General features: G+C 50.2%; 10 protein-coding genes across 10 annotated transcripts; 8 read left to right on the forward strand and 2 right to left on the reverse strand.

Moving 5' to 3' along the window:
- Positions 1-994: 994 nt before the first annotated feature.
- Positions 995-2,696, forward strand: A1O9_11641 (uncharacterized protein; the record flags this gene model as incomplete). The annotated part of the gene is made up of 2 exons (XM_013399536.1): positions 995-1,623; positions 1,673-2,696. The coding sequence occupies 2 exons, from the start codon at positions 995-997 to the stop codon at positions 2,694-2,696; spliced, it is 1,653 nt and encodes a 550-aa protein (XP_013254990.1).
- Positions 2,697-3,830: 1,134 nt separating this feature from the next.
- A1O9_11642 (carboxylesterase 2) lies at positions 3,831-4,381 on the forward strand (the record flags this gene model as incomplete). Its single annotated transcript, XM_013399537.1, has 2 exons — positions 3,831-4,084; positions 4,147-4,381. The coding sequence occupies 2 exons, from the start codon at positions 3,831-3,833 to the stop codon at positions 4,379-4,381; spliced, it is 489 nt and encodes a 162-aa protein (XP_013254991.1).
- Positions 4,382-4,503: 122 nt separating this feature from the next.
- Positions 4,504-5,596, forward strand: A1O9_11643 (uncharacterized protein; the record flags this gene model as incomplete). Its single annotated transcript, XM_013399538.1, has 3 exons — positions 4,504-4,776; positions 4,815-4,956; positions 5,016-5,596. 3 exons carry the CDS (start codon positions 4,504-4,506, stop codon positions 5,594-5,596), a joined length of 996 nt encoding a protein of 331 aa, XP_013254992.1.
- Positions 5,597-6,159: 563 nt separating this feature from the next.
- On the forward strand, positions 6,160-7,272 carry A1O9_11644 (uncharacterized protein; the record flags this gene model as incomplete). The annotated part of the gene is made up of 1 exon (XM_013399539.1): positions 6,160-7,272. The coding sequence occupies one exon, from the start codon at positions 6,160-6,162 to the stop codon at positions 7,270-7,272; it is 1,113 nt and encodes a 370-aa protein (XP_013254993.1).
- Positions 7,273-7,496: 224 nt separating this feature from the next.
- Positions 7,497-10,754, reverse strand: A1O9_11645 (potassium/sodium efflux P-type ATPase, fungal-type; the record flags this gene model as incomplete). Its single annotated transcript, XM_013399540.1, has 2 exons — positions 7,497-8,306; positions 8,358-10,754. The coding sequence occupies 2 exons, from the start codon at positions 10,752-10,754 to the stop codon at positions 7,497-7,499; spliced, it is 3,207 nt and encodes a 1,068-aa protein (XP_013254994.1).
- A 1,150-nt stretch (positions 10,755-11,904) lies between these two features.
- On the forward strand, positions 11,905-13,668 carry A1O9_11646 (uncharacterized protein; the record flags this gene model as incomplete). Its single annotated transcript, XM_013399541.1, has 1 exon — positions 11,905-13,668. The coding sequence occupies one exon, from the start codon at positions 11,905-11,907 to the stop codon at positions 13,666-13,668; it is 1,764 nt and encodes a 587-aa protein (XP_013254995.1).
- Positions 13,669-14,112: 444 nt separating this feature from the next.
- A1O9_11647 (uncharacterized protein) lies at positions 14,113-15,767 on the reverse strand (the record flags this gene model as incomplete). Its single annotated transcript, XM_013399542.1, has 2 exons — positions 14,113-15,506; positions 15,533-15,767. The coding sequence occupies 2 exons, from the start codon at positions 15,765-15,767 to the stop codon at positions 14,113-14,115; spliced, it is 1,629 nt and encodes a 542-aa protein (XP_013254996.1).
- Positions 15,768-16,460: 693 nt separating this feature from the next.
- Positions 16,461-17,555, forward strand: A1O9_11648 (adenosine deaminase; the record flags this gene model as incomplete). The annotated part of the gene is made up of 1 exon (XM_013399543.1): positions 16,461-17,555. The coding sequence occupies one exon, from the start codon at positions 16,461-16,463 to the stop codon at positions 17,553-17,555; it is 1,095 nt and encodes a 364-aa protein (XP_013254997.1).
- Positions 17,556-17,724: 169 nt separating this feature from the next.
- On the forward strand, positions 17,725-19,463 carry A1O9_11649 (uncharacterized protein; the record flags this gene model as incomplete). The annotated part of the gene is made up of 3 exons (XM_013399544.1): positions 17,725-18,600; positions 18,654-18,913; positions 18,965-19,463. The coding sequence occupies 3 exons, from the start codon at positions 17,725-17,727 to the stop codon at positions 19,461-19,463; spliced, it is 1,635 nt and encodes a 544-aa protein (XP_013254998.1).
- A 1,726-nt stretch (positions 19,464-21,189) lies between these two features.
- A1O9_11650 (uncharacterized protein) lies at positions 21,190-22,157 on the forward strand (the record flags this gene model as incomplete). Its single annotated transcript, XM_013399545.1, has 3 exons — positions 21,190-21,486; positions 21,537-21,929; positions 21,981-22,157. Coding segments are annotated over 3 exons (867 nt in total), but the record flags the coding sequence as incomplete, so codon positions are not given.
- Positions 22,158-22,558: the final 401 nt, after the last annotated feature.

A 22,558-nucleotide genomic window follows, 5' to 3' on the forward strand; every position in this document is an offset into this window, starting at 1 on the left:
ATTATCCATACATATAGTGCTTGTCTCCGGGCTCCTGCGATGTTTGGATCTTCTCTGAATTCTCCGGAGAGCTTGTAGGCATGCGAGGTATATAATCGTAGTTTGTTCTACTATGGACTATACAGTATCGACACCTTCCGCTCCACCAGCACATTTGCAACAGTGAGGCCATTTGTCTTCCCTTGGAGGACGCCCGAAAGCTCCGCGGACCTCCGTGGAGTTTACTCCTCTTCTACCCACATTGCCCTTCTGTACTTTCGCTGAAGGATGACCTGTGGCAGGCTTCTTTAGAGCTACACGGGCGATCTTCAATCTGAAGGACCGGCGAACGTACGTCAAGACTGTCAAACACATCAACTCATGGTCCAAACCGGGTGGGTGCTGGTTTCCTTCTACAATGCTGACAAATGAATCCCGGTGATCCTTTGGCCATCCAGAGACGCCATGATCAAACGTCTTTTCTTTCGCGCCAGCTTATAGAATGCCTTCAAGCTTGCAAAAGAGCCGCAGCCGTCCCGACCCAGTCTCTTGCCAGTCATGTCGATTGAAGAAGCTGAAATGTAATCGTGTTCACCCATGCTCAAACTGTGCTGCTCGAGGGATTACCTGCAACTTTTTGGTGCCTCCCAAGAGACAGAACGTGACACACAGTTCAACGCATAGCAGTATCGAGCTTCTAGAACGGATTGAGCGCTTGGAGGCTTTGATACAAAAGCCACTCCCTGGCCAGGACTTCTCAAGTCATGGCATCGAAGATCACTTTCCGGATGGAATGCAATTCGTTACCCCAAGTCCTCAAAGCATTCTGGTGTCCGATGTACACCGAACTCGAGATGAAGATTCAATGTTGCTTGAAACTATTGGAACAAGGGCGGATGCAATCGTAGGTGGCTAAATAATGCCCTGCTTCCATTCAAACTCCCTTAAGTTGCGTCCACTAATCCGAGAACAGCATTCTTGTCTATCTGATGGATTGACGTTCGAATTAGCCAGCATGGAGGATTTGCTCGAGCGCCCCCGTATGAAGCATACAACACAAGCACCGAATCATCCCCGACCATCTGCAAATATTGCAACATTCCCGCCGTACAGAGTGGCAGTTCTGCTGTTCCAATGCTATGAAACTTATATTGATCATATATCTCGCATACTGCATATTCCAACTGTCCGCGCGCTCATGAAAGCCTTCTATCTACGACTTACCCAAGGTAAGTCTGGTCCGCCTGGCCAAGCTGCGCTGCTGTTTTCAATATTCGCGCTTGCCGCTGTCTTTTACCAGCCTTTTGAGCATTCCGAAGTGGTATCGAACGAGGATGATGCGATTAATCTCGCGAAAGTTATGGGCAAAGGTGCGCTAGACACCTTGGATTATTCCCGGCGGAGCACTTCAGGAACTCTAGAAGATATCCAAGCTTACATTCTCATGTCATATGTCATATTCCACCTCGATGGCCTTTCCGCTACGGGCCACCTACTGTCAGCAACAGCCGGTGTAATTGCGAAAGGCCTTTGTTTACATAAGTTGGATGTGATCACTTGTGGGGAGAAGAGTACTAATCTTCGTGATATGATTGATCGTGAAGTCAAGCGGAGAGTGTTTTGGTACATAGCATCGCAAGACTGGTATTTAGTGTCTTCCACAAGATCACCAGACACTGACCAACTACTGCAGGTTGTCAGCAGCGATTTCCGGTCCCCAGGAAGGGACATACTCAATCCACCCAAATCACATCAACGTCAGACTTCCAACAGACTGCAACGATGACGACTTTGTCCTGGGCGGCGACACGGAGTCAGAAAATGGCCCCCAGCCAAATAGTACAACTTATTTTATCGAAAAAATCCGCCTCGCACATATATGCCGCGAAATCGTGGATACAGTGCCATTGGACACCAACAGACTCCAGCAAATGCCCTACGACAAGATCATTGACCTCGACCAGAAGCTGTTAGACTTTATTTCGAATTTGCCTTTCTTCTTCAAACTTGATGCCGCAAGTCGCCAGCGAGCTAAACCACTAGAGACCATGTATCTCAGCATCCAACTCCAGAGATATTGCATCACCGGAGCAGTGCACAGCAGACGATGTAAATTGCACCAGAGGTTTCTACTCCGCCAATCATCCGATTCTCGCTATACTTACTCAAGGCGAGCATGCCTTGAATCGGCGCATACCATCATGCAGTTCTATGAAGGGTTCTCAGATGGCACCCCGCCGCGAACATTGAGATACGGTAAAACCATAGCTGCCCACTATGTGCACCTGGCGATGGTAGTGCTCGTCATGGACTTATGCTTCAACAAAGACCAGGCAGATGAAGTAGCGATCAAGAAAGAAGTCAAGGCTGGCCTGCAGATGTTTGAGGATGCAAGCGATGCATCGCCACTTCTTGGTCGATTTATTAGTTCGATAAATCGCATTCTAGCGAAGTATGACGTGTACCTGAATGACCCATCGACCACTTTGTCGGATCGGGATGTCCACTCTGGCAATGAGATCGACTCCGGGCCATTCGGAGCCACGTATACTGAACAATCACAACCTTCCCATCTCCATCTAGAAATGTCCGAGCCGAGCGAGATTCCCGAACTATCATTCGACGAGTTCTGGGAAAGAACTATGCAAGCCGAGCCGAATACCGATCTACTTGCCTGGGACAACATGTTCTCCACGCTCGACTCTAGACCACTCTAGGGAAAGACGGGGAGAGCACATGAAACATTCACTCTTCGCTTGAACCTAAGCGACGGCGATGTATGTGTAAGGCTCTTAGTGAGAGATCTGGAGGCGAGTTTCGAATTTATGGGACGCGGCATGAAGCCGTAGCAGAGTGGTGAGCATTGGGGACAGTGGAAAGATTCGTCCAGCATAGCGTTGGTGGACAGCAGGGGAGTAGCTGTTGAGGAGGCAGACGAACAAGTTTAAATCCACCAACTGGTAGAAATGACCTCCAAGTATTCGCTGAGTCAGTGGGCCAGCTCGGGACATGGCCTGAAGTAGCCTTGCTTAAGACTCCAGTCAAGATAGCAGTGTTTACGGCGGCTTGCGCGACCTGGAAAGACCGGGGCCTTTGAGGGCAGACGAGTAAGGCCAATAAGGTTGCTTTTCCCATCTTGACGCTGGAATTGAAGGCTTCTCCTCAACTTCATGCCGATCCCTCTCATTTAGAAAACGGTGCAGTTCCTCCACCTCCAAACTTTCTCCATGTTTCCGCAGCCCATTCATGTGTCGCCGGGGGATGATGTGAGGTAAAATCCTGGTCAGACTGCCTGTAGGACTGCATGTCTTTGGCGGGAAAAGAGATATGGGAGCTCATACTCGGCACAAAGAGGCCGCTGGGACGGCGGACTAGGAACCTCTGAGTCACAAGTAATATATGTGAAGGGAATAATGACTAGTAGCGATGCCGAGGCGGTAGCAGTGACACAAGACCACTACAGAGTTAGCCAGATCAAAGTCTTTTAAGGAGTGCAAAATACAACTTGTAACATTTAATTAGCATCAAACGCCGACTTTAACTGGCATTCTCCTTGGTAGATTCGAAGATGATGCGGCATCAACATTATGATGAAAGTCGTATCCCAAACCCCGACCCAGATACCTTCAGGATGAACCTTCTCCGGTTTGATGCCAGTGATCTATTGAATCATGCCGCACTTGTTCAGGTTAGTGGAGACCAAACACCATGATGCATATGGGTAGTTGGAGCAATACCGACGCGTAAAGGTAAGGACATACACTCCATTCAAATCTTCGTGGCGTTGTTCTTTTGCACGTACATTATCTGGCCGTTGCTGCCCATGGCTTGTGCCAGATACAGAGAAGACAATGCTCGCCAGCGTACTGCTGCCTTTCGTTGCAGAGATCATCAATAATAACAATAACTCCTTCGTCGGTGTTTCGATCCAGTATCGACTCGGTGCGTTCGATTTCTTAACATCAGACGAGGGATACCGCAACGGCGTCGTCAATGCTGGACTCCTCGACCAACACTTTGCACTGCAGTGGGTTCAGTCCTACATTTCGCTCTTCGGAGGAAATGCATCTCTAGTGACGGTCAGTGGTGAGACCGCCGGAGGCGGGTCAGTCATGTTCCAGGACCTGGCGTATGGAGGTACCCTTGGTGATGCTTTGTTCGTCATAGCATTGCCGCGTCCCCATACCTTCCCATGCAGTTTGGCTACAAGGACTGGGTTCCGTCACAATCCTACCATGCATTTGCTACGAAAGCTGGGTGTCCTCCCGGTTTACCATATGGCGCCCATCCACAGACGATCTTTGCATGTCTCATTGAGAAGGATACTGATGCTCTGATCAATGCAAGTGCTGAAATCTCCCAATCGGGCACATTCGGCACATGGGCGTTCTTGCCCGCGTGAGTGATCAATCTGAAGGCAGCTCGAAGTATCTACAGTGAACCTGGTGCCTACAGGACCGACGGCACGTTGTGCAAGATCTACCAAGCCAACAACTCTTACGAAAGCAAGTCAACGGTAGGAACATGTTGGTCGGTAACAACGCGAATGAAGGACCTGGCTTCACGCCTCAGAACATCACCACGGAAGACAACCTCGTTGAATGGTTGGAGCTCACCTTTCTACTCTTCACCAATGATGACATTGCCCAAGTGTTGCTCTACTACCCCAGTTCGAACGCCTCGACGAATCGGAATGCAACCCTCTTCGCGACCGAGGGCGACGAGGGTTCTCACAGCGTTGAATCAAAGCAGTGTGGGCACCGGCCAGCAACAAAGAGCAAATGTATGATCACTAAGGTGGATGAATCATTCCTGAATAATCAGCTAACAAGTAGCTTGCGAAGAACATATATGCGGAGACTACATTTGTCTGTCCACCCTACTGGATGGGCTCGGCCTACAACGACCATGGCAGGTCAGGGTACAAGTACCAGTACTCTGTGCCTCCAGCTACTCATGCGTTGGATGTTGCGGCGTGTAGGTGATTATGTTTGGATACTCATAGCAGAACCCGGGCTAACATGCATATTCCACAGACTTTGGTCCCACTCCCGCGAACGTCGGCCCAGACATGGCGTTCGCTTTCAAGAAGATCTGGGGCAATTTTATTACCACGAACAACCCAAGGATCTCCACTGAAATCGCCAATGGCGCGTCGTCGAACTCGACATCCGCCATCGATGCAAGCGATTGGGTCCCATACTCGGCTTACGAGCCATATCAGTTGAATTTGAACCAGCTAAGGTCTATCCACTGTAATATGAGCTTGCAAGATCCACATGCCAACCTCGTCGATCTGTTCATTGACACATCATACCTCAACAAGACAGGAGGCACCCCCATACCATACATGGTCTCCGTCGGCGTCAACTTGACAGTAAACGGAAACCCGGGGCTGCGGAACGACATCTTGCTGGTCGACGCATGGACATGGGAAGCCGGGAGAGGATATCGCTGCGAGTTCTGGCGGAGCGTTGGGCCAATAGTCCCGGAGTGGGAAGTGCCATTTCTGGGGTTGAGTTTAGGTGTTCTGCCGATGGATAGACTGGCTGATATTATGCGGTTTCCCAAAAACCATAATCATCACCTTAGAGCCAATGGGGGTTGCAAAAAGTAGAAGTCCAACTGCGACTATAAATGAGGTCGTAATTGCTCACCAGCCCCTGGAAGGCACATTGCTTCTGGCCGTTTGTAATGTCTCTGGACGAATACGAGCATGCGCCGTGGGGACGTAATTAGAGACAAGCAAGGTTTGATACGCGCTGCTCCAATCGACGGACTCCAAGACACGCCCTTTCGAGAGCATTTGCCTCAACGATAGCCTACTACATACGTAAGCGGGCATACCCCGCTTTATACTTGACCCTGGTTGCGGGGAGGTCTAGCGACTGAAATGAATAAAGGAGATATATCTTCCTGGGTAACGAGGCATCCCCTTCGTTGTCGATTCTAAGAATATATTTCAACCTTGAGTCCAAACCCCCAGACGCCTGTTCAAGTTGTGTGCAGCCCAAGAAAAGGACATCTGCTCGCACAGCCTGGCTTTACAGCATTCGAGAAAGAACTCTGGAGTCTGAACACTATTTCAACCAGCTCCTCTGGGAAGCAGTGCTGCTGAACAAGAAACCTGCTCCTCACGTTCAGCCTTCACTCAGTTTAGGGGCGTGCCGACGGTAGGAAATGGCTCTCACAGCGACGCATCTACAATGCCACTGTGCAGCAGTCTATGAGCCAGCAACACTCCTCAAGGACGAAACGCTCCCACTCAAGAATGATATGTGCCACTGTTCCATGTGTCGTTTTTCGACTGGGAGCTTGGCAGCATGGTTTGCTGGCCTCAAGAGGAGTCCCAGCGACAAATCAATGAGCAGCGTCACAGCGTACAATGCAACCAAAACCGCGACGAGATATTTCTGCAACACCTGCGGCTGCAATGTCTTTGTCCATATGATGGAAGAGGGGCGATGGCTGGCTTGTGCGGGGATCGTGGAGGTGTGTGTCAACGAGCAGAAGGGAGGAGGCGATTCTTCTAATGAGGGCAAGGTGTTAGGAAAGGAGGACTTGAAGGAAGATAGGTACGGCAAGGAAGAGCGCGTGCTGTCTAACCCCAGGTATCATGAATACGTCGGGTCTGCAGCAGACGGCGGTCTTGCGCCGTACATGATGAAGCTGGGCGGGCGGGACATACCATCGTACACCACCGAACCAGGTATTGACGGCGACAAGACCCTCGACCCTGCGGACGTGCTGGCCCTACGCACGAACGCAAACGTATCGCCATCCGCGCGAGGCAGCAGCATACAAGTCGCGTGCATCTGCGGCGGCGTTGAGCTGCGTATAGCGCCCCCCCCGTACAACGACACCAGCGAAGGCTGGTACGTAACGTCTGACAAATCCAAGTACTACGCCCGCCTGTGCAACTGCAGATCCTGCCGCTTGACCCTGGGCTTCCCCTTCCAGCCGTGGACGTATATTCCGCCGTCCCGGCTTTTCACCACGGCAGGCGACCAATTGATCGTGGGCCCGAAGGCGAAGGACACGAAGCAGATTCAGAAACTGAAGTACTATCAGAGCTCGGAGTCGGTACTCAGGGGCTTCTGCGAAGGGTGTGGAGCCACGATGTTCTATCAGAGCTTTGACCGGCCGTATATCATCAATGTCTGTGCTGGTGTTGCTAGGAGTAAGGTCGGCAATGTCATGCTTGGGGAATGGTTGCAGTGGGATCGGAAGGTGGTTAGTAAGAGGGAGGAAGCGGTTGAGGAGGAGATGATTGAGGCGTGGTTGAGGGCCTAGGTAGCAAATACTAGGTAGGAGCAGCGGCACTGTCCATCTCACACAAAATATAAGAAAATCGGAAAAGAATCAGGAGGCAACGAACGATGTTATGTGTATATATAAACTTTACTTTTCAGGAAACCTCCCTACGGAGGGAAAAACCTGACTATGCAAATTGAGCAAAGAAACAACCAATCAACAAGACAACCCCTCGAGCCGAAATCAAGTCCTCACTGCAGCGATTAGACGATCGAGCTTCCATCGGCAGGTGTTGATTTCCCGCTCTCGTTGTTAGCGCGTTGGGTCTTTCTCAATCTGTATCTCTTGATAGCCTTCCAACTCTCAATGACAGCAACATACACGATCAGGCATCCAACGACGATACCCCATTCGTAGGTGATGCCCTGGTGCTTGAAGACGAGGGTGTTGATCTTAGGGATATAGACCAATGGAAAAACCAGACAGAAACCGGAAACAACAGCCCAAAAGAGGAACTTGTTCTGGTAGACGGCGGGGAAAATAGAGAAGATGGTGGAACGGTGAGAGTCTGGATCTCGCTCCACACCGATCAGGCCCATATTAAACAGGGAGGCATTGAAGTCCTTAACCTCCCAGGCAGTGGCGAGAAGGGTGAATGACAGCACAGCGAAGACGGTAGCACGCGCTTGGAAGACGCGGTCGCATGTCCCATTATAGTCCTGATTACAGTCTTCACCCAAAGAGCTTTGCCCCCTGCCAAAGCCGTACACGACGCTGACGAAAGCGACCAAGCAAAGGGAACCCATCGTGATACCGTAGACCATCTTATCGATGATAAGGGATTTGGTGAAAACACCGACCTTCATGTCCCGTGGTGGGCGGTCCATGATATCCAGTACGGCTGGCTCGAGGCCAAGACCAAGGGCGAGTGGTGACGAAGTTACTAGATTGGCCCAAAGAATTTCCAAGGGCGACAGCGGGAACACAGATTTGTTGGTCCTGTCCCGGAATGCCAGTGCAGTGATCAGGAGAACCACTTGGGCGATGTTGGAAGTGAGTAGATGGAGCAGAAACTATGGACGGAGTTAGTATGTGCTGATGGGATTTGTTGGTGTTGAGCTTACCTTTTGAATATTATCAAACAGGCGACGACCTTCCTGAATGGCGCGAACAATGGATGCAAAGTCATCGTCAGCCAGGACCATGTCAGCGGCCTGCTTAGCGACATCACTGCCGTTCAGGCCCATAGCAATACCAATATCAGCCAACTTCAAAGCGGGAGAGTCGTTGATGCCATCACCGGTCATAATGCAGAAGGCCTGTCTGCGATGCAAGGCCTGGACCATGCGAACCTTGGTGGTGGGCGAGCATCGGGCGACAACCAACGGTAGCTTTTCGAGTCGATCGAGATGCTCATCCGAGAGCTTGTCAAAGTCCGATGCCAGCATGACTTCTCCACTCGCTGCGGAATCCACGGGATTCAACCCACGGCCGACAATACCGACTTCCTGGGCGATGGCAGCAGCGGTACGAATGTGGTCTCCAGTCAGCATGTGCACAGTGATTCCAGCTCGCTGGCAAGTACGAACAGCATTTGCTGTTTCGGCACGGGGAGGATCGTACAGGCCGATCAAACCCACGAAGCGTAGCTCTGACTCGGCAGCATTACGGTCTGTTAACATCTTCTCATCGTTGGCAGGAACCGTCTTGTGCGCAAGGCAGAGAACGCGAAGTCCTTGTCCAGCCATGGCCTCAGCATCCACATTGATGCGTGCCTTCTCTTCCTCCGAGCAGGTCGAGATGGGTAGGATTGCTTCAGTGGCACCCTTGGTGAAAAGGTCGACCATGTTGGCATCGGGATTAGTATAAGCCATGGTCATGCGCTTGATAGACGAATCAAATGGAAACTCTGCAACCATGGTGCGACGCTTCTTGGCGATTGCTTCGGCCTTGCCATGCTCGAATCGCATGGCAAAGACTTGTAGGGCAATTTCGGTGGGCTCACCGATTGCGGTCCAGCCGCTCTGCCCAACAGTGGCTGCGGGCTGGTCGGATTCGGTAGTTGCTTTGGAGAGGTTCTGAACGGTAGAGAGGTTGCAAAGCGAGACGATATCGAGGAATAAGTCCAGAACTGCACCACTTTGAACCTCCGAAATTTTACTTCCGTCTTCCCGTTCAACGGTGCCACTGGTGGGGTCGAAAGGATTGATTGAATTCTGGACAGACAAGATCTCCGCTCCAGCGACCAAGGCTCTCCTAACAATCATTTTGCCTTGGGTCAGGGTTCCAGTCTTATCGGAGCAGATGTTTGAGACGCCACCTACAGCTTCGAGGGACGAAAGCCTGCGGATAATGATGTTGCTCTTAGCCATTGCCTTGGTGCCGACAGCGATGGTCAGGGTAAGTACAGCTATGAGAGACTCCGGAATGACCGCGACAGCCACGCAGATACCGTAGATAAGCACTTCATCAGAGACATCCCATTTGGCGGTAGAGAAGACGATGATGGCCAGAAGAATAGCCAAACCGAAGAGTAGGAGTGCAAATTTGCTCAACTTTATTTGGAGAGGACTACCAACAAGGCCCAGGGCATGCTTAATGACTGCAGTGCTCTTATTGTAGAAACGGGTAAAGGCATTGCCTTCCGAGGCAGAAGCTTTCTTGTCCTGTAGGAGGACCGCAATTTTCCCGACTTCTGTGAGCATAGCCGTTGCAACGACAATCCCAGATCCTCTTCCCCGACTGACCATAGAAGCTGAGTACACCATGTTGGCACGGTCGCCAATAGGGATATCCGCACGATTCAAGGTCTGATTGGCAAATTTGGACGTGGGCATGGATTCACCAGTAAGTAGGGCCTCGTCAGTAGATAGATTTACAGAGTCGAACAATCGAAGATCGGCCGGAATCATCGCGCCGGCGGCCAATAAGACCACATCGCCGACGACGAGTGTCTCGGCTCTGATGACCTGGATCTGGCCACCCCTGAGGACTTTGCATTCCGGTGAGGAGAGCGCCTGAAGAGATAGAATTGTCTGTTCAGCACGGTAATCTTGGATAAATCCGACGATGATATTGAGTAGGATGACGGCCAAGATGACAGAGCCTTCAATGTAATCGTGGAGGCTGAAGGATAAGATCATGGTGATCAGGAGAACAAGTGTGAGTGAGTTGGAGACTTGTCTCAAGAGAATCTGGAACATGGAAATCCTTTCAGTATCCTCGATCTTGTTGGGTCCATCCTTCTCAAGGCGAACTGCCGCTTCGTTGTTGCTAAGGCCATTTTCGATGTCGACCCCTAGATGGGTCGCAAGATGGGCAACCTCTAGGGTATGGGCGTTCTTGCAGAGGTCCTCTCGGGAGAGGGCTAGAGTACTTCCACCAACACTGCCTTCAAAAACACTTTTCTCGCCAACTTCAAGGTGGTGTTGCCCACCTATAGGGGGTTCGTCGCTCACGGGCTCAACTTGCTCAAGCGTTGGGGTAGGGTTTCCATTGGAGGAAGTTGAAGTAATAACCATTCAATGAGGGGACAAGGACACCAAGTTTGGTGCAGCCTTGCTTTTCAGCAGGAATGAAGTCGCGTTGAATAGTTGATGGCTTCGTCGGAGTTGATAGTCGAACAGATCTGACAATCACAGATTGAGATGAGTTGATGGGAAGAGCGGAGGCCCTGACCGGGGATTTGGTTCCTTGGATTATGTACTCCGTAGAAGGCATTGGTGGTGGCGAGTGGGGCAAGCCTCCGACATTCCAAGGCTCTTCCACATCATCATGAAGGCACTGCCACGTCGAAATAGCCAGGCCCAATTGGATCAGGCGAGCCCATCAGTGGGAATAGAACATCAACAAGAGCTGACCATGCCTGGTTTGGTCATACCAAGAACGAGGACGGCATCGAGAGGAGAACTGGCTAAGGCTCGGCAGGGTTTCAAAAAACCGGTCATTCGCCGCCTGCCAGCCAAGGACGCAATAAGAAGCTGATTTTACCAAGTAATGACATATGCAACTGTTGGGGCTAGCTATGCGACTACGGAGTCCTAAAACCTGTTATCTAGCTTGGCCGCATATAACTCTGGTCCGTAGAGATTAGCTAGTGGGATAGGCGCAAGCACTGGGTCTACACTAACCAGCGAGAGCTGCCTCATTATCCGTCATTCTCCGCAACTGCTCGGTCGGCGCATCTGAGCACTCTGAAACATGCTTGGACTGTGTACGAGTAATTTTGAGCACACCTTGGCTGTCTTGTCCTACTCGTATCCAAGCTGAGGTCACTTATCCTACATACTCCCCACATTATACCCGCCATGACCACGACACCCGTGGCCTCATGCCAAGGCGCTAACCGATTCCGTCGATGAATTGACTCGGAGTAGGGCGGATGAGGGGGCATAGGGCGGCATCAAGGTCTACCCAAATCAAGGTGAGTTGCGAAGCCGCTTCACCAGGTCTTGGCATCGCGGAATCTGAATCAATCTGCCGGTAGGCAACAGAGGCATCTTTAGAGACCTCAGATCTTTTGCTCCCTCAGCTTCATCTTCAAACACGGACCACGCCCAGCCCATCCCTTCCTCGAAACCTTCGCGCACCCCGTTGTTTCAACTCATCTGGCATTGCGCTCATGAGCAGATAGCTGGGCTTGCAGTTTCCTTCAGGTAACACTTCTCCAACATGGCCGCCGCTGCGAAGCCGACAAAAAATCAGCTCAGACGCGCAAAGAAGAAGGCTCAAAAGACACAGGTATGTTTTATGACCGATTCTCTCGCTACCGGCACTGATTGCATCAAGACAACAACAGAATCGACATCAGAGCCTCCCCCCCGGGACGACGCCCCAGAACCTCCTCGAGCGGCACTAAATGGAGAAAAGATCAAGTCCGAAAACGGCCGAGATGGCACTGCTGTGTCCGACCCCCTGGTCCTTGACGAGGATAATCCTCTTTTCGAAATCTTCAAAGATGTAATGGGCCGGTTCGAGGAGCCCGACAAAGCAGATCCCGCGCTGAAGCAACCTGAGAAGCCAGAGGTGTATTTTGACGACGATGACGACATCCCAGACGAGGAAGAAGAGCTCGCAGCACCTAAAATCTCAAAGAAGAAGCGGAAGGAAATGAACCAACTCTCGGTCGCCGAATTGAAGGCACTCGTGAAGAGACCCGAACTGGTGGAATGGACGGATATATCTGCACCAGATCCTCAATTATTGGTGCACCTCAGAGCATACAGAAACGTCGTCCCGGTACCGAACCACTGGTCTTTGAAACGAGAATATCTCTCATCTAAACGCGGAATCGAAAAGCCTCCGTTTGCACTGCCAAAATTTATACAAGAAACTGGTATTGCAGAAATGCGAGATGCAGTTCTAGAGAAGCAGGATCAACAGACTCTGAGACAAAAGCAGAGAGAACGTGTTCAGGGAAAATTGGGGAAACTTGACATCGATTACCAAAAGCTTTACGAGGCATTCTTTCGGTTTCAGACAAAACCCGAATTGACTAGGTATGGTGAGGTGTATTATGAAGGCAAAGAGTTTGAGACGAACCTGCGGCATCTCCGTCCGGGCGAATTGTCCGATGAGCTAAAGGAAGCCCTCAACATGCCTCTCGGAGCACCACCGCCATGGCTTATCAATCAACAAAGATACGGTCCTCCACCTTCCTACCCATCGCTCAAAGTTCCTGGAGTAAATGCGCCACCTCCGCCCGGTGCAAGTTGGGGTTTCGCTCCCGGGCAATGGGGAAAGCCTCCAGTTGATGAGGCAACCAATCGGCCGCTCTACGGAGGTGATATTTTCGGTGTCTTGCAACAGCAGCAAAACACTCAACAAGGAGAACCAATCGAAAAAGAGCTCTGGGGTGAGCTACAAGCACAGGAGGAGTCTGAAGCAGAGTCTGAAGAGGAGGAGGATGACGAGGAAGCAGATTCTGACGATGGAGGCGCGGGTGTGGACACTGCTGGTGGCCTCGAAACTCCGAGCGGTCTTATATCTTCAGTCCCTACCGAGATCGGAGGGACCGAGACTGTGTCGGAATTTGACCTTCGTAAACGTCGTGGTACCGAGACTGAAGAATCCACTCAGCCACGATCTGCCTACCAAGTCATCCCGGAGCGACAGACACGAGTTGAAGGTTTCTTCGGTGGTGACCGTGCATACGATCTCAAAGGCGCTCAACAAAATGGCAGCAATCTTCCAATTCTGGGTCAAGAGGACACTCGCAAACGAAAGAAACCAGGCGATGTTGATGTTTCGATGGATCCAGATGCGTTGACTGCACGGGATGGCATGGACAAGGAGGATCTTCGCAAGGCGTACGAAGCTCAACGGAAGGCCGAGCAGAATCCTGGCTGGGATTTCCAAGAAGACTTATCTGAGATGATTGCTACAGAGAGTCGGAAGAGACAAAAACGAGATGAAGAAAAAAGGTCGAAAAGATGATCGCACACTAATCTTATCCTCCGAAAAGTGTTGTATTGATATTGGTCCCATCGAATAAATGGTATTGTCTGAGGCGGGAGATTCGACCTCGCACCACCCGATTGCAGGACCTCTAAATAGCTGTTGAAGAGGCAATCATGAGTGTTTACCTCTCCAAAATCTTCAGGTCAGGCGCGCTTCGTTTTGGTCTGGAAGGCAGTGACTAATGTCAGTGCAGAGTGGCCTTATACTTGCAATGGAATTGGGCTATTGACTCCACGAAGTCCATGCAATCAAGAGCTACAGTCCTGCACCTCTTCAATTTACTAGTGTGACGACCCCAGTTCGGCGGAAATTGATAGCATTGCCCAAAAAGTTCGCTCGAAGTGAGAGTTCACAGCCTTGATATCCCATCCAGATATCTTTGGCCACCGTCCTGAACGATTTGCAACGCATCAAACTGCGTTACAAACGATAACGGAACCCGAATGTCTTCCAATCTGTGACATCGTCATAATCCGCCTCCGACAAATGCACCGCTCTCACCATTCCGCCCACGTCTCGGTCCCCAGTGTCCACAACTTTTCCATCAGCCAATACACCGCCAGTTCCCGCGCTTCCCTTGATACCTTCACGCTTTTCGCGCCTTTTGTTTTCGAACTGCAAATAGAATCTTAACATCAAGCTCAAAGCGACCACAAGGGCGTAGCACACCATGATGGCTCGAAACGCGGTCTGGTAGTGTGGTGCCTCACTTGCTCGGAAAAATTGTGGTCCTGCAATGTTTCCAGCAGAATATGCGATGAACATGATTGCCGTCACAGTCATCTTCTTCGTGACGCCTTTGTAGTTCGCCTGGACGAGAGACATGGTGAGAGGAATTCCAGCAGGGCCAGTAGACTGCAGGAAATAACCAAAGAGCTGTACTCCTTTCGATGTCGCTGGACGTGCATAGATCAGCGAGTTACCGATCGTGGCGCAGAGCACGACAGTTGCAATCAGTATGCAATTGAGCTGGCGGAAACGTCCTGCCAGCCACCCCGTCCCAGAAATTGTACCAGCAGCGATGACTGAGGAGGGGATTACGATGAGGGTGGACTCCAACGAGGTGAATCCAAAGGACTTGATCACCAGGTTTCCAAAATTCTGGATACCACCATTTGGTATCTGGGTCAGGAGTGCGATGGAGAAGGTCAGCCATGTCTTTGGGTCGATGAGACACTCCACCATCTGGTCCCATTTCCATGGCACTTTTTCGGTTACTCCAGTCCCAGCAATCACCACCCGATCGGTCGCGAATTGTCGTTCCTCTGGTGTCAAAAACGTTGCTGATGAGATTCGATCAGGCAAAAATATCCAGATAGCGAAAGACCAAAGGAAAGTCGTAACACCCAGCACAATATACATCCATTGCCACGGGGACAATGGACGCTCGATATGACCGATTCCGTACGCCAAAAGGCTGGCGACTAAACCACCAATGCTGTTGCCCGCAAACCAGATTCCAGTCCTTGTCGGTACTTCATCTCGGGTCCACCAGCTTGTCGTGATGAACATGAATGCTGGCGTGATGCTAGCCTCAGCCACTCCAAGAAGAAAGCGAACAGTTATGAGGCCGCCATAGTTGGAACATGCAGCAGTGACGGCGACGACAATACCCCAGAAGAAAGTGTTGACAACGAGATACTTGGCGACAGGCAGGCGGGCTACAAGCAAGGTTGCGGGATACTCCCAGAAGAAATAGCCAAAGTAAAAAACCTTTTTCGGATGAGTTAGCCATGCAATCATTTCTTCTGTGCGAGGTTCCAAAGTACCGAGCTGACCCAGGAATATTCCTGTCCGCGAAGATGCTTTGAGAACTGTGTTAATGAGATATTACTCCTACGGTCCACGGCACTCACAGTATCCTCCCTCAACCCAAAAACACTAGCGCTAGACAAAATGGTTTTGTCCATGAAGTTGAAGTTGTAAGTGATGAACATCAGCGGCAGTAGTCTCCAGTCAATCTTACGCAGGACGGCTTTGGCCATATGGTTGTCATAGTCAGTGACGGTGGCGGGTTGAGATGTCGCCTCCTGGTGCACATCGTCTTGAGCCTTAGAATCTGGTACCAAAGACATATTGCGAAGTCTGATGCCGAAATCTGCCAAATCACCGCCTGGACGAGAAGAGGGATTTTTGAAGCAATGTTGTAAGCAGTGTGGGTAACGACCGCATATTATCACACTGAAATTTACAAATGAATGGCTTTGCATACGAATGCGCATCTCCCCGCCCTGTTACTCTATTATCTTTCGTTCTAGATAGCGATGTCGCATTGGGAGTCACGAAAGAACACCAGCCATTATGCTATCAAATGATATCTCTCCATTCCCCGTGGTGGCAATTGGTCGGGAGCACATATCGTTGATCAGGTTGATTGCAGACGCATTTTGCTAACCTCCCCACCTTTCCTGTTCCGCATATCCGGGATGTGAGGCGTGCAGATGCCGGCGGCCCAGAAAGATAAAAGCGTTCAAGTTCTGGTCGCTCAGTCGGAGTCATCCGTATGAGATTCCTAAAGGAGCGAATGGCAACTCATAATCAGATGATCATGCCGGTGATTTCGCTATCCTGAATTGTAAGCCGGCGACTTATCTAGGTTGACTTCAACCTACGACGCTAAACCAGGTTTAAGTATTGGCGCGCAATGCCCAAACACCTGTTCCGGTATCACTGATTGCTTGGTATACACTATTCCCTATTCATGGTTCTGCCTTCCCCTCTGGAATACCAAATCGTATGCCGGGCTGGAAGTAAAGAAATAAAGAAAAATGAACGGGCTAGAGATCTCTCCATTTATTCAGGCTCTGCCCAAAGTTGAACTTCACATTCATATTGAAGGCACGCTCACACCAGCCTTGCGATGGAAGCTTGCACAGCAGAATTCCATAAAACTCCCGTATGACACATATGAAGACCTTGTTGCTTCTTATGCCGTGACATACAACCACCGCAAGGAGGTGCACGGCGATAATGGAGCACCGACCTTCCTTGAGGCCTTCTACGCCGGATGTCAAGTCCTACAAACAGAAGATGACTTTTACGAACTAGCGATGGAGTATTTCAACAAGGCAAAGCAGATGAATGTCCGTTATGTCGAGCCAATGTTCTCGACACAGGACCACATCAAGCGGGGTATTCCAGCTCGCAACGTCCTAAACGGCTACCTGAGAGCTCAGCAAGATGGACCCAGCAAATACGGCATCAGAAGTAACTGGATCTTCTGCTTCCTCCGTGATCACCCCGTTCAAGAGGGACTGGATGCGTATGAAGGGGCGTTGCCGTGGGCAAAGGTAGAAGGCGGAAAAGGACTGTTTCACGCGGTGGGCCTCGCTAGCAATGAATACGACAGACCACCACTCCTGTTCAAGCAAGCATTCAGCCGTGCTAGCGACGATGGTTTACACGTTACTATGCATTGCGACGTGGATCAGAAAGACGCCTTGGCCCATGTCCACGAGGCTATATTCAAGATTCTCGATGGTCAAGGTGCTGAGAGAATTGACCATGGCTTGAACGCTGTGGATGATCCTCGGTTGATAGAAGGGCTCAAGACGAGAGGTATCCCCTTGACCCTCTGCCCACATGCATACCACCGACGCCAGAAGACGGAAGTCTTGTTCCCAAAGATTACTAAGTTGTGGAACGAAGGTGTCAAGATCTGTATCAATTCGGATGATCCTACTTATATGCACAATGTGTGGATTGACGGCAACCTGCAGAAAGTGTACACTTACTGCTCCATGACAAAAAGGGATATGGTAGACCTTGTACGCAATGCCGTTGACGCGAGTTGGGTGGAGCCTGGCGTCAAACAAGCGATCATGGAAGAATTGGCTGCTATCGATGTGGCGGCATGCGACTGAGTGAATTTTGGTTCCCATTACCTCTTATGCTTCAAAGGGGTTTGAGGACCTGGAATCGTGCGAAAGGCGCCAGGTATCAGGTCCTACCATGTCAATGAGTTGAGTCTGGATAGGAGGATGGCATATATCAGACTTTTTGTCGGCATCCAGCGCGGTTGCTCTTCTCAAGATGGAGATTGCTCCTGTCAAAATGATGTCATATCGGATGCATTCCTCCAAAGGAGAATTGTCTCCTCCGACGAGGCTGGGCCCTGAAAACTCCTCACATTTCGGCAATGATCTTGGCTTGCTGTATATCTACAATCAGGATCTGAACAGGAAATCGGCTGCAAATCTGAAGGACTTTTTGGCAGTTTATTCACCTACCACTTTCAACCGAAGAGATTTCCCAGGTATGTTAGGACTATCAGATTCACAAGGCGGTCGTGTTCAGTTACAGGATGTCTCAAACTACCTGGGCACTCCAGCACCGTCAAACCACTCTTCAATCTCAAACAGTGAGACCATTCCGCCCGAAAGAGCTGTGTCAGCACTAGAAAGATGGAATCAATCCAAGTCCAATATATTCAAAACTATTTCAACATTTGTTGGCTTCATCGTCATGGGCGCGAACGATGCGGCCTATGGTGCTCTGATCCCTTATCTGGGCACTTATTACCAAGTCTCGTATACAGTTGTGTCGTTGGTATTTCTTTCACCTTTCATTGGCTACATCGCGGCCGCTGCACTGAACAATACGCTGCATAAGGTGGTTGGCCAGAGAGGAGTCGCAATACTGGGCCCCGGCGCTCACCTAGTCGCCTACATTGTCATCGCTTTGCATCCTCCTTACCCAGTCCTTGTGGCCGTCTTCATACTAGCGGGGTTTGGCAATGGAATACTGGATGCGGCTTGGAACGCTTGGATTGGCAACTTGGCGAATCCAAACGAGATCCTCGGTTTTCTCCACGGGTTCTACGGCATTGGTGCGACGGTGTCACCTCTCATTGCTACTACGATGATTACTAAACGTGGTCTCCAATGGTATGCATTCTACTACCTTATGGTAAGCTCATGCCCTGTCCCATCTTTGAAGCCATATCTGATCATTATGTCTAGATAGGAAGTGCTGCTGTCGAGCTGGCTACTTCAACTGCTGCATTCTGGAACGAGTCAGGTAAAAGGTTCCGCCAAACGTTGTGTGACGACACTATCCATGGAGCTACACGAGCGGCGTTGAAGACCAGAGTTGCCTGGGTCAGTGCTTTTTTCCTGCTCATGTACGTCGGCATTGAGGTCGCGCTTGGCGGCTGGATCGTCACTTTCATGATTGAAGTCCGAAATGGGACCGAGTTCGAGTCAGGATTGATAGCCACTGGGTAATTTTCGTCGGCCAGCGATCTTCAATTCTAGCTAACCTCTGTTGCTAGGTTCTGGTTGGGAATCACAGTCGGCCGGGTCATACTTGGATTTGTCACCCCGAGACTTGGTGAGAACCTATCAATCGTGTTGTATCTCGCATCCGCCATGGGCATGCAATTGCTCTTTTGGTTGGTCCCTTCGTTCACTGTTTCTTCAATTGCAGTCGCATTCGTCGGATTCTGTCTCGGGCCACTATTTCCAGCTGTTGTGGTTGCAACGACAAAACTACTCCCGGCTCATCTACATGTTGCAACAATCGGCTTTGCAGCAGCTTTTGGTGGTGGGGGAGCATGTATCCTGCCATTCGCCGTCGGTGCCATCGCCCAGGCTGCCGGTGTCAAGGTTTTACAGCCTATCATCCTAGCCATGCTGGGGCTGGCACTCTTACTCTGGTCTTTTGGTATGCCCAAGATATCTGGAGAAACCGGCAAAGAAAACGGAGGAATTGCAAAAACCAAACAGGTCGTTTCGAGGTATTTTCAGGGGTGTTTTGCAGCTCGTTTGTGAGTGTCGTCTCATTCCACTGTACCGAGGATGTTTGATCTATTGGAGCGTGTTTGTGAAATGAAATCTAGTAGTCATCCGCCCTTGTCCTACCTTTCAATAGTCTGTCTGCAATATCTCCGGATTGTCGTACTCATACGTCCTTCAGCTGCCAGCTACTTGCATACAAGGCTGGCCGGCAATCCGCTGAGTACATTGTAGTCTCTAGGACGGGCACGATTTCATGAAACTACTTTCCGACCCTGCTAAGTTCGGGTCTTCCCCGAAACCTTGATTTTGCTCTGTCAATGAATCAGGTATCAGTAAGCACTGGCCAAGCCCAAATGAGTGTCGGGGTATTCGATCATGGATTGGCAAAGTCTGAGTGGGAGGAAAGCCGTGGCCCGAGATCCTAGTCATCAGAATGATCATTCCATGTCTGGATGCATGTCAAAACTCTACTAACAGGAGCGCGGAATCCAGGATGAACTCTCGTTCCCGAGGTTTAGCCTCGCCATGCCAGTTGGTCTGCAGACTCTTTTGCAGCTGATCGTGTCTTTAGAACGGTTGCTGCATGCTCGCGCAAACCGCACTTTGAGGGCCGTAACTCCAGATTTGTTGGCATATCGGCCGCACTGCAGGGCTCGTCGGAGTTAGAAAGCGAGTGTGCCGGGTCTTGGGCTGCTTCATCTCCGCTACCCTGGCTGACGGCGCAATAATTGTTGATAAGTCGTAGTTTAGAAAGGTTGCTAGTAAAGCAATATACCTGCCAAGTGCCGTAGTCAACTGTCGTCCGGCTTATGACTCACGAATAAAGACCAGAAACACGCAGCACCCAGGCAAGAATACAATCCGAATACGAGACCCAATCGCGAGATGAATTAACCCCAGAGAATATGCTATTGTGCAGTCAAATCTCGCAGACATACCATAAGCAATTCGCATGGTCTAGGAGCTCAGAAGCACTTAGCCAAGGGAAACTTGAAGAACTGCCAAATGACTAAAGTGCCGTGTAAACGTCTGGGTGCATGTCTTTGTTACGCCGCAAGACAGGCAAGTTTTACCTGATCTAGCCTCCTTCGAGCTGCTGTCAATAATTACCATCCCTTAAATGGGCGTATACCTCGCTTCTTCTTGCACACAATTACTTGCGATGAACATAGGGGTTATATCCTCAGGTTGGATTGAAGAAACAATACGTAATTGGCGTCGTTGATTCGTAATATGCACTACTCTGGGGCAATGTCACAAGCACTAGCTTCCTATTTCCGACAACATACTGGAGTGGGAGAATATAATATATTTGAGATGATCCTCCATTGTCCCCGTCCGTGAATAATATTGCTCGGTCGGTGTTGAAAGTGAACACATTCGATTTCTACAGCACAGAAAAGCTTTTACTCTTTGAGCAATTTGAGCTTTGAAATGCAGACACCAAGACCACTGAGAAGGCTTGAAGTCAGGTATTCATGACGATATTCAAATCTTTCATTCGCAAAACTGACAGGGAAACAGGCTAGATAGTCCTACAGTACTCATCAGCGCAACAGAAGATGAACACCCCCCTCACCACGTGACTGGGAGGGTAATCCTGATGAACCAAGAGCCCCTCCCTGTCAAGGCGATCAAAGTTTGGCTTCGAGCAGAGCGGAAAGTCTCGTAAGTCTGCACAATGCGAGTACATTGACACTGGATATCCTCAGGCTGACCCACGCCCTACAGATGGTTTATCAAGTCGTTCTCCTATCAATATGTCCAAAATGTCGATAACATTCTGTTGAAAGAGCAACCTGTTTACCCTCCATCGCCCCACATCAAACCTGCGAATCGATTGGAACCAGGAAACCATACCTGGCGGTTCTGCTTTGAACTTGGAACGCCTGTAATGGAAAGCATCCAGGGTCTCTCGCATGCATCCTTGAGGTACATAGTGGAGGGAGAGGTGTCGATGAAAAGACTAGTTTCTTCCAATCTTCGCGCTTCTCAGAACTTTCAAGTCATTCGTGGCATCGACGTGAGCCTCGCGGGAGATAGATCTTCAGAACAGGTACTCACATGCTCATCTTGAAAAGCATGGCCTCGAGCTAACATTGTCAGCAAAAACAATCCGGATCACATTCCTGCGGTCTCGAGTATCAAGTGCGTGCGCCTCCTGTGCTTCATCGATGGGGTGAACCAATTGACTTTGAGTTTCGACTTATCCCCTTAGCGTCCTACGACATCAAGTTAGGAATAGCCAGATTCGAGCTGAGAGAAAAGTTGAACCTTCAAGCCACCTTCGACAAAAGGCTTGTATCAAATGTCAATGAAGTCTCCGTGATGAGAGGAGAAAAAGACCTTTCGGGCGAACCAAACGAGTTTCATGTCCGCTTCCCCCTTTCCCACTCTCTCAAGATCTGTCGGCAGTCGGTTAGGGAAAGTCGGATACAAATATCCCACAGGATACATATCGAAATCGAGTTTGCGGATGGAGATGATCGGCTCGGACAGGTAAGAGCGTAACCAGATTCGCGAATGAGATTACCTGCTGACAGCGAATAGATTGCCCTTGATTTTCCTTTTGAGCTGGTCTTTCCTCCCAATATAACATTCGATGAAGCTGGGAATGGATGTTTCGATCGCGTCAGATCGGCGCCGATAAGAGATGGGGAAAGCCTTTTGGCAGCTCCACCAGCATTTGGGAAACACTATCAGGATGAACTCTACACGCATGATGATTCAGTGGCGGACTTTGTCGCTGCACTCGGGGGTCCTGTAATGCGACCGTCATTGGGCAGTAGTGGGGAAACTGGAAGCCTCCTAATTACAGAGGCATTGGGAACAACAAGTCCTTCCAACATAACGCCAAGCTATGAGTTGGCAATTCAGGCGCCGGAAATGTTCATAGACCGTAACAGCTCGTTGCCTGCATATGAAAGCAGCGGGGTTGAGATGGTTGATACAAATACGAGAGAACAAGTCCATATAGACGTTCCGCAGCCTGCTGTCTGTCGCAGCCGTCGATTGGATTGAAGCGACTTGCACTTTGAGGATGATTCTGCAGCCATTGGATAGTCGGCATGAACTGCTTTCCCGTGGTAATCTTGTACAGCGATTCCAATTCAGGAAGTTGGTCTCCC

The sequence above is a fragment of the Exophiala aquamarina genome (genome assembly GCF_000709125.1).
Source record: "Exophiala aquamarina CBS 119918 chromosome Unknown aczIA-supercont1.18, whole genome shotgun sequence".
Classification (NCBI taxonomy): domain Eukaryota; kingdom Fungi; phylum Ascomycota; class Eurotiomycetes; order Chaetothyriales; family Herpotrichiellaceae; genus Exophiala; species Exophiala aquamarina.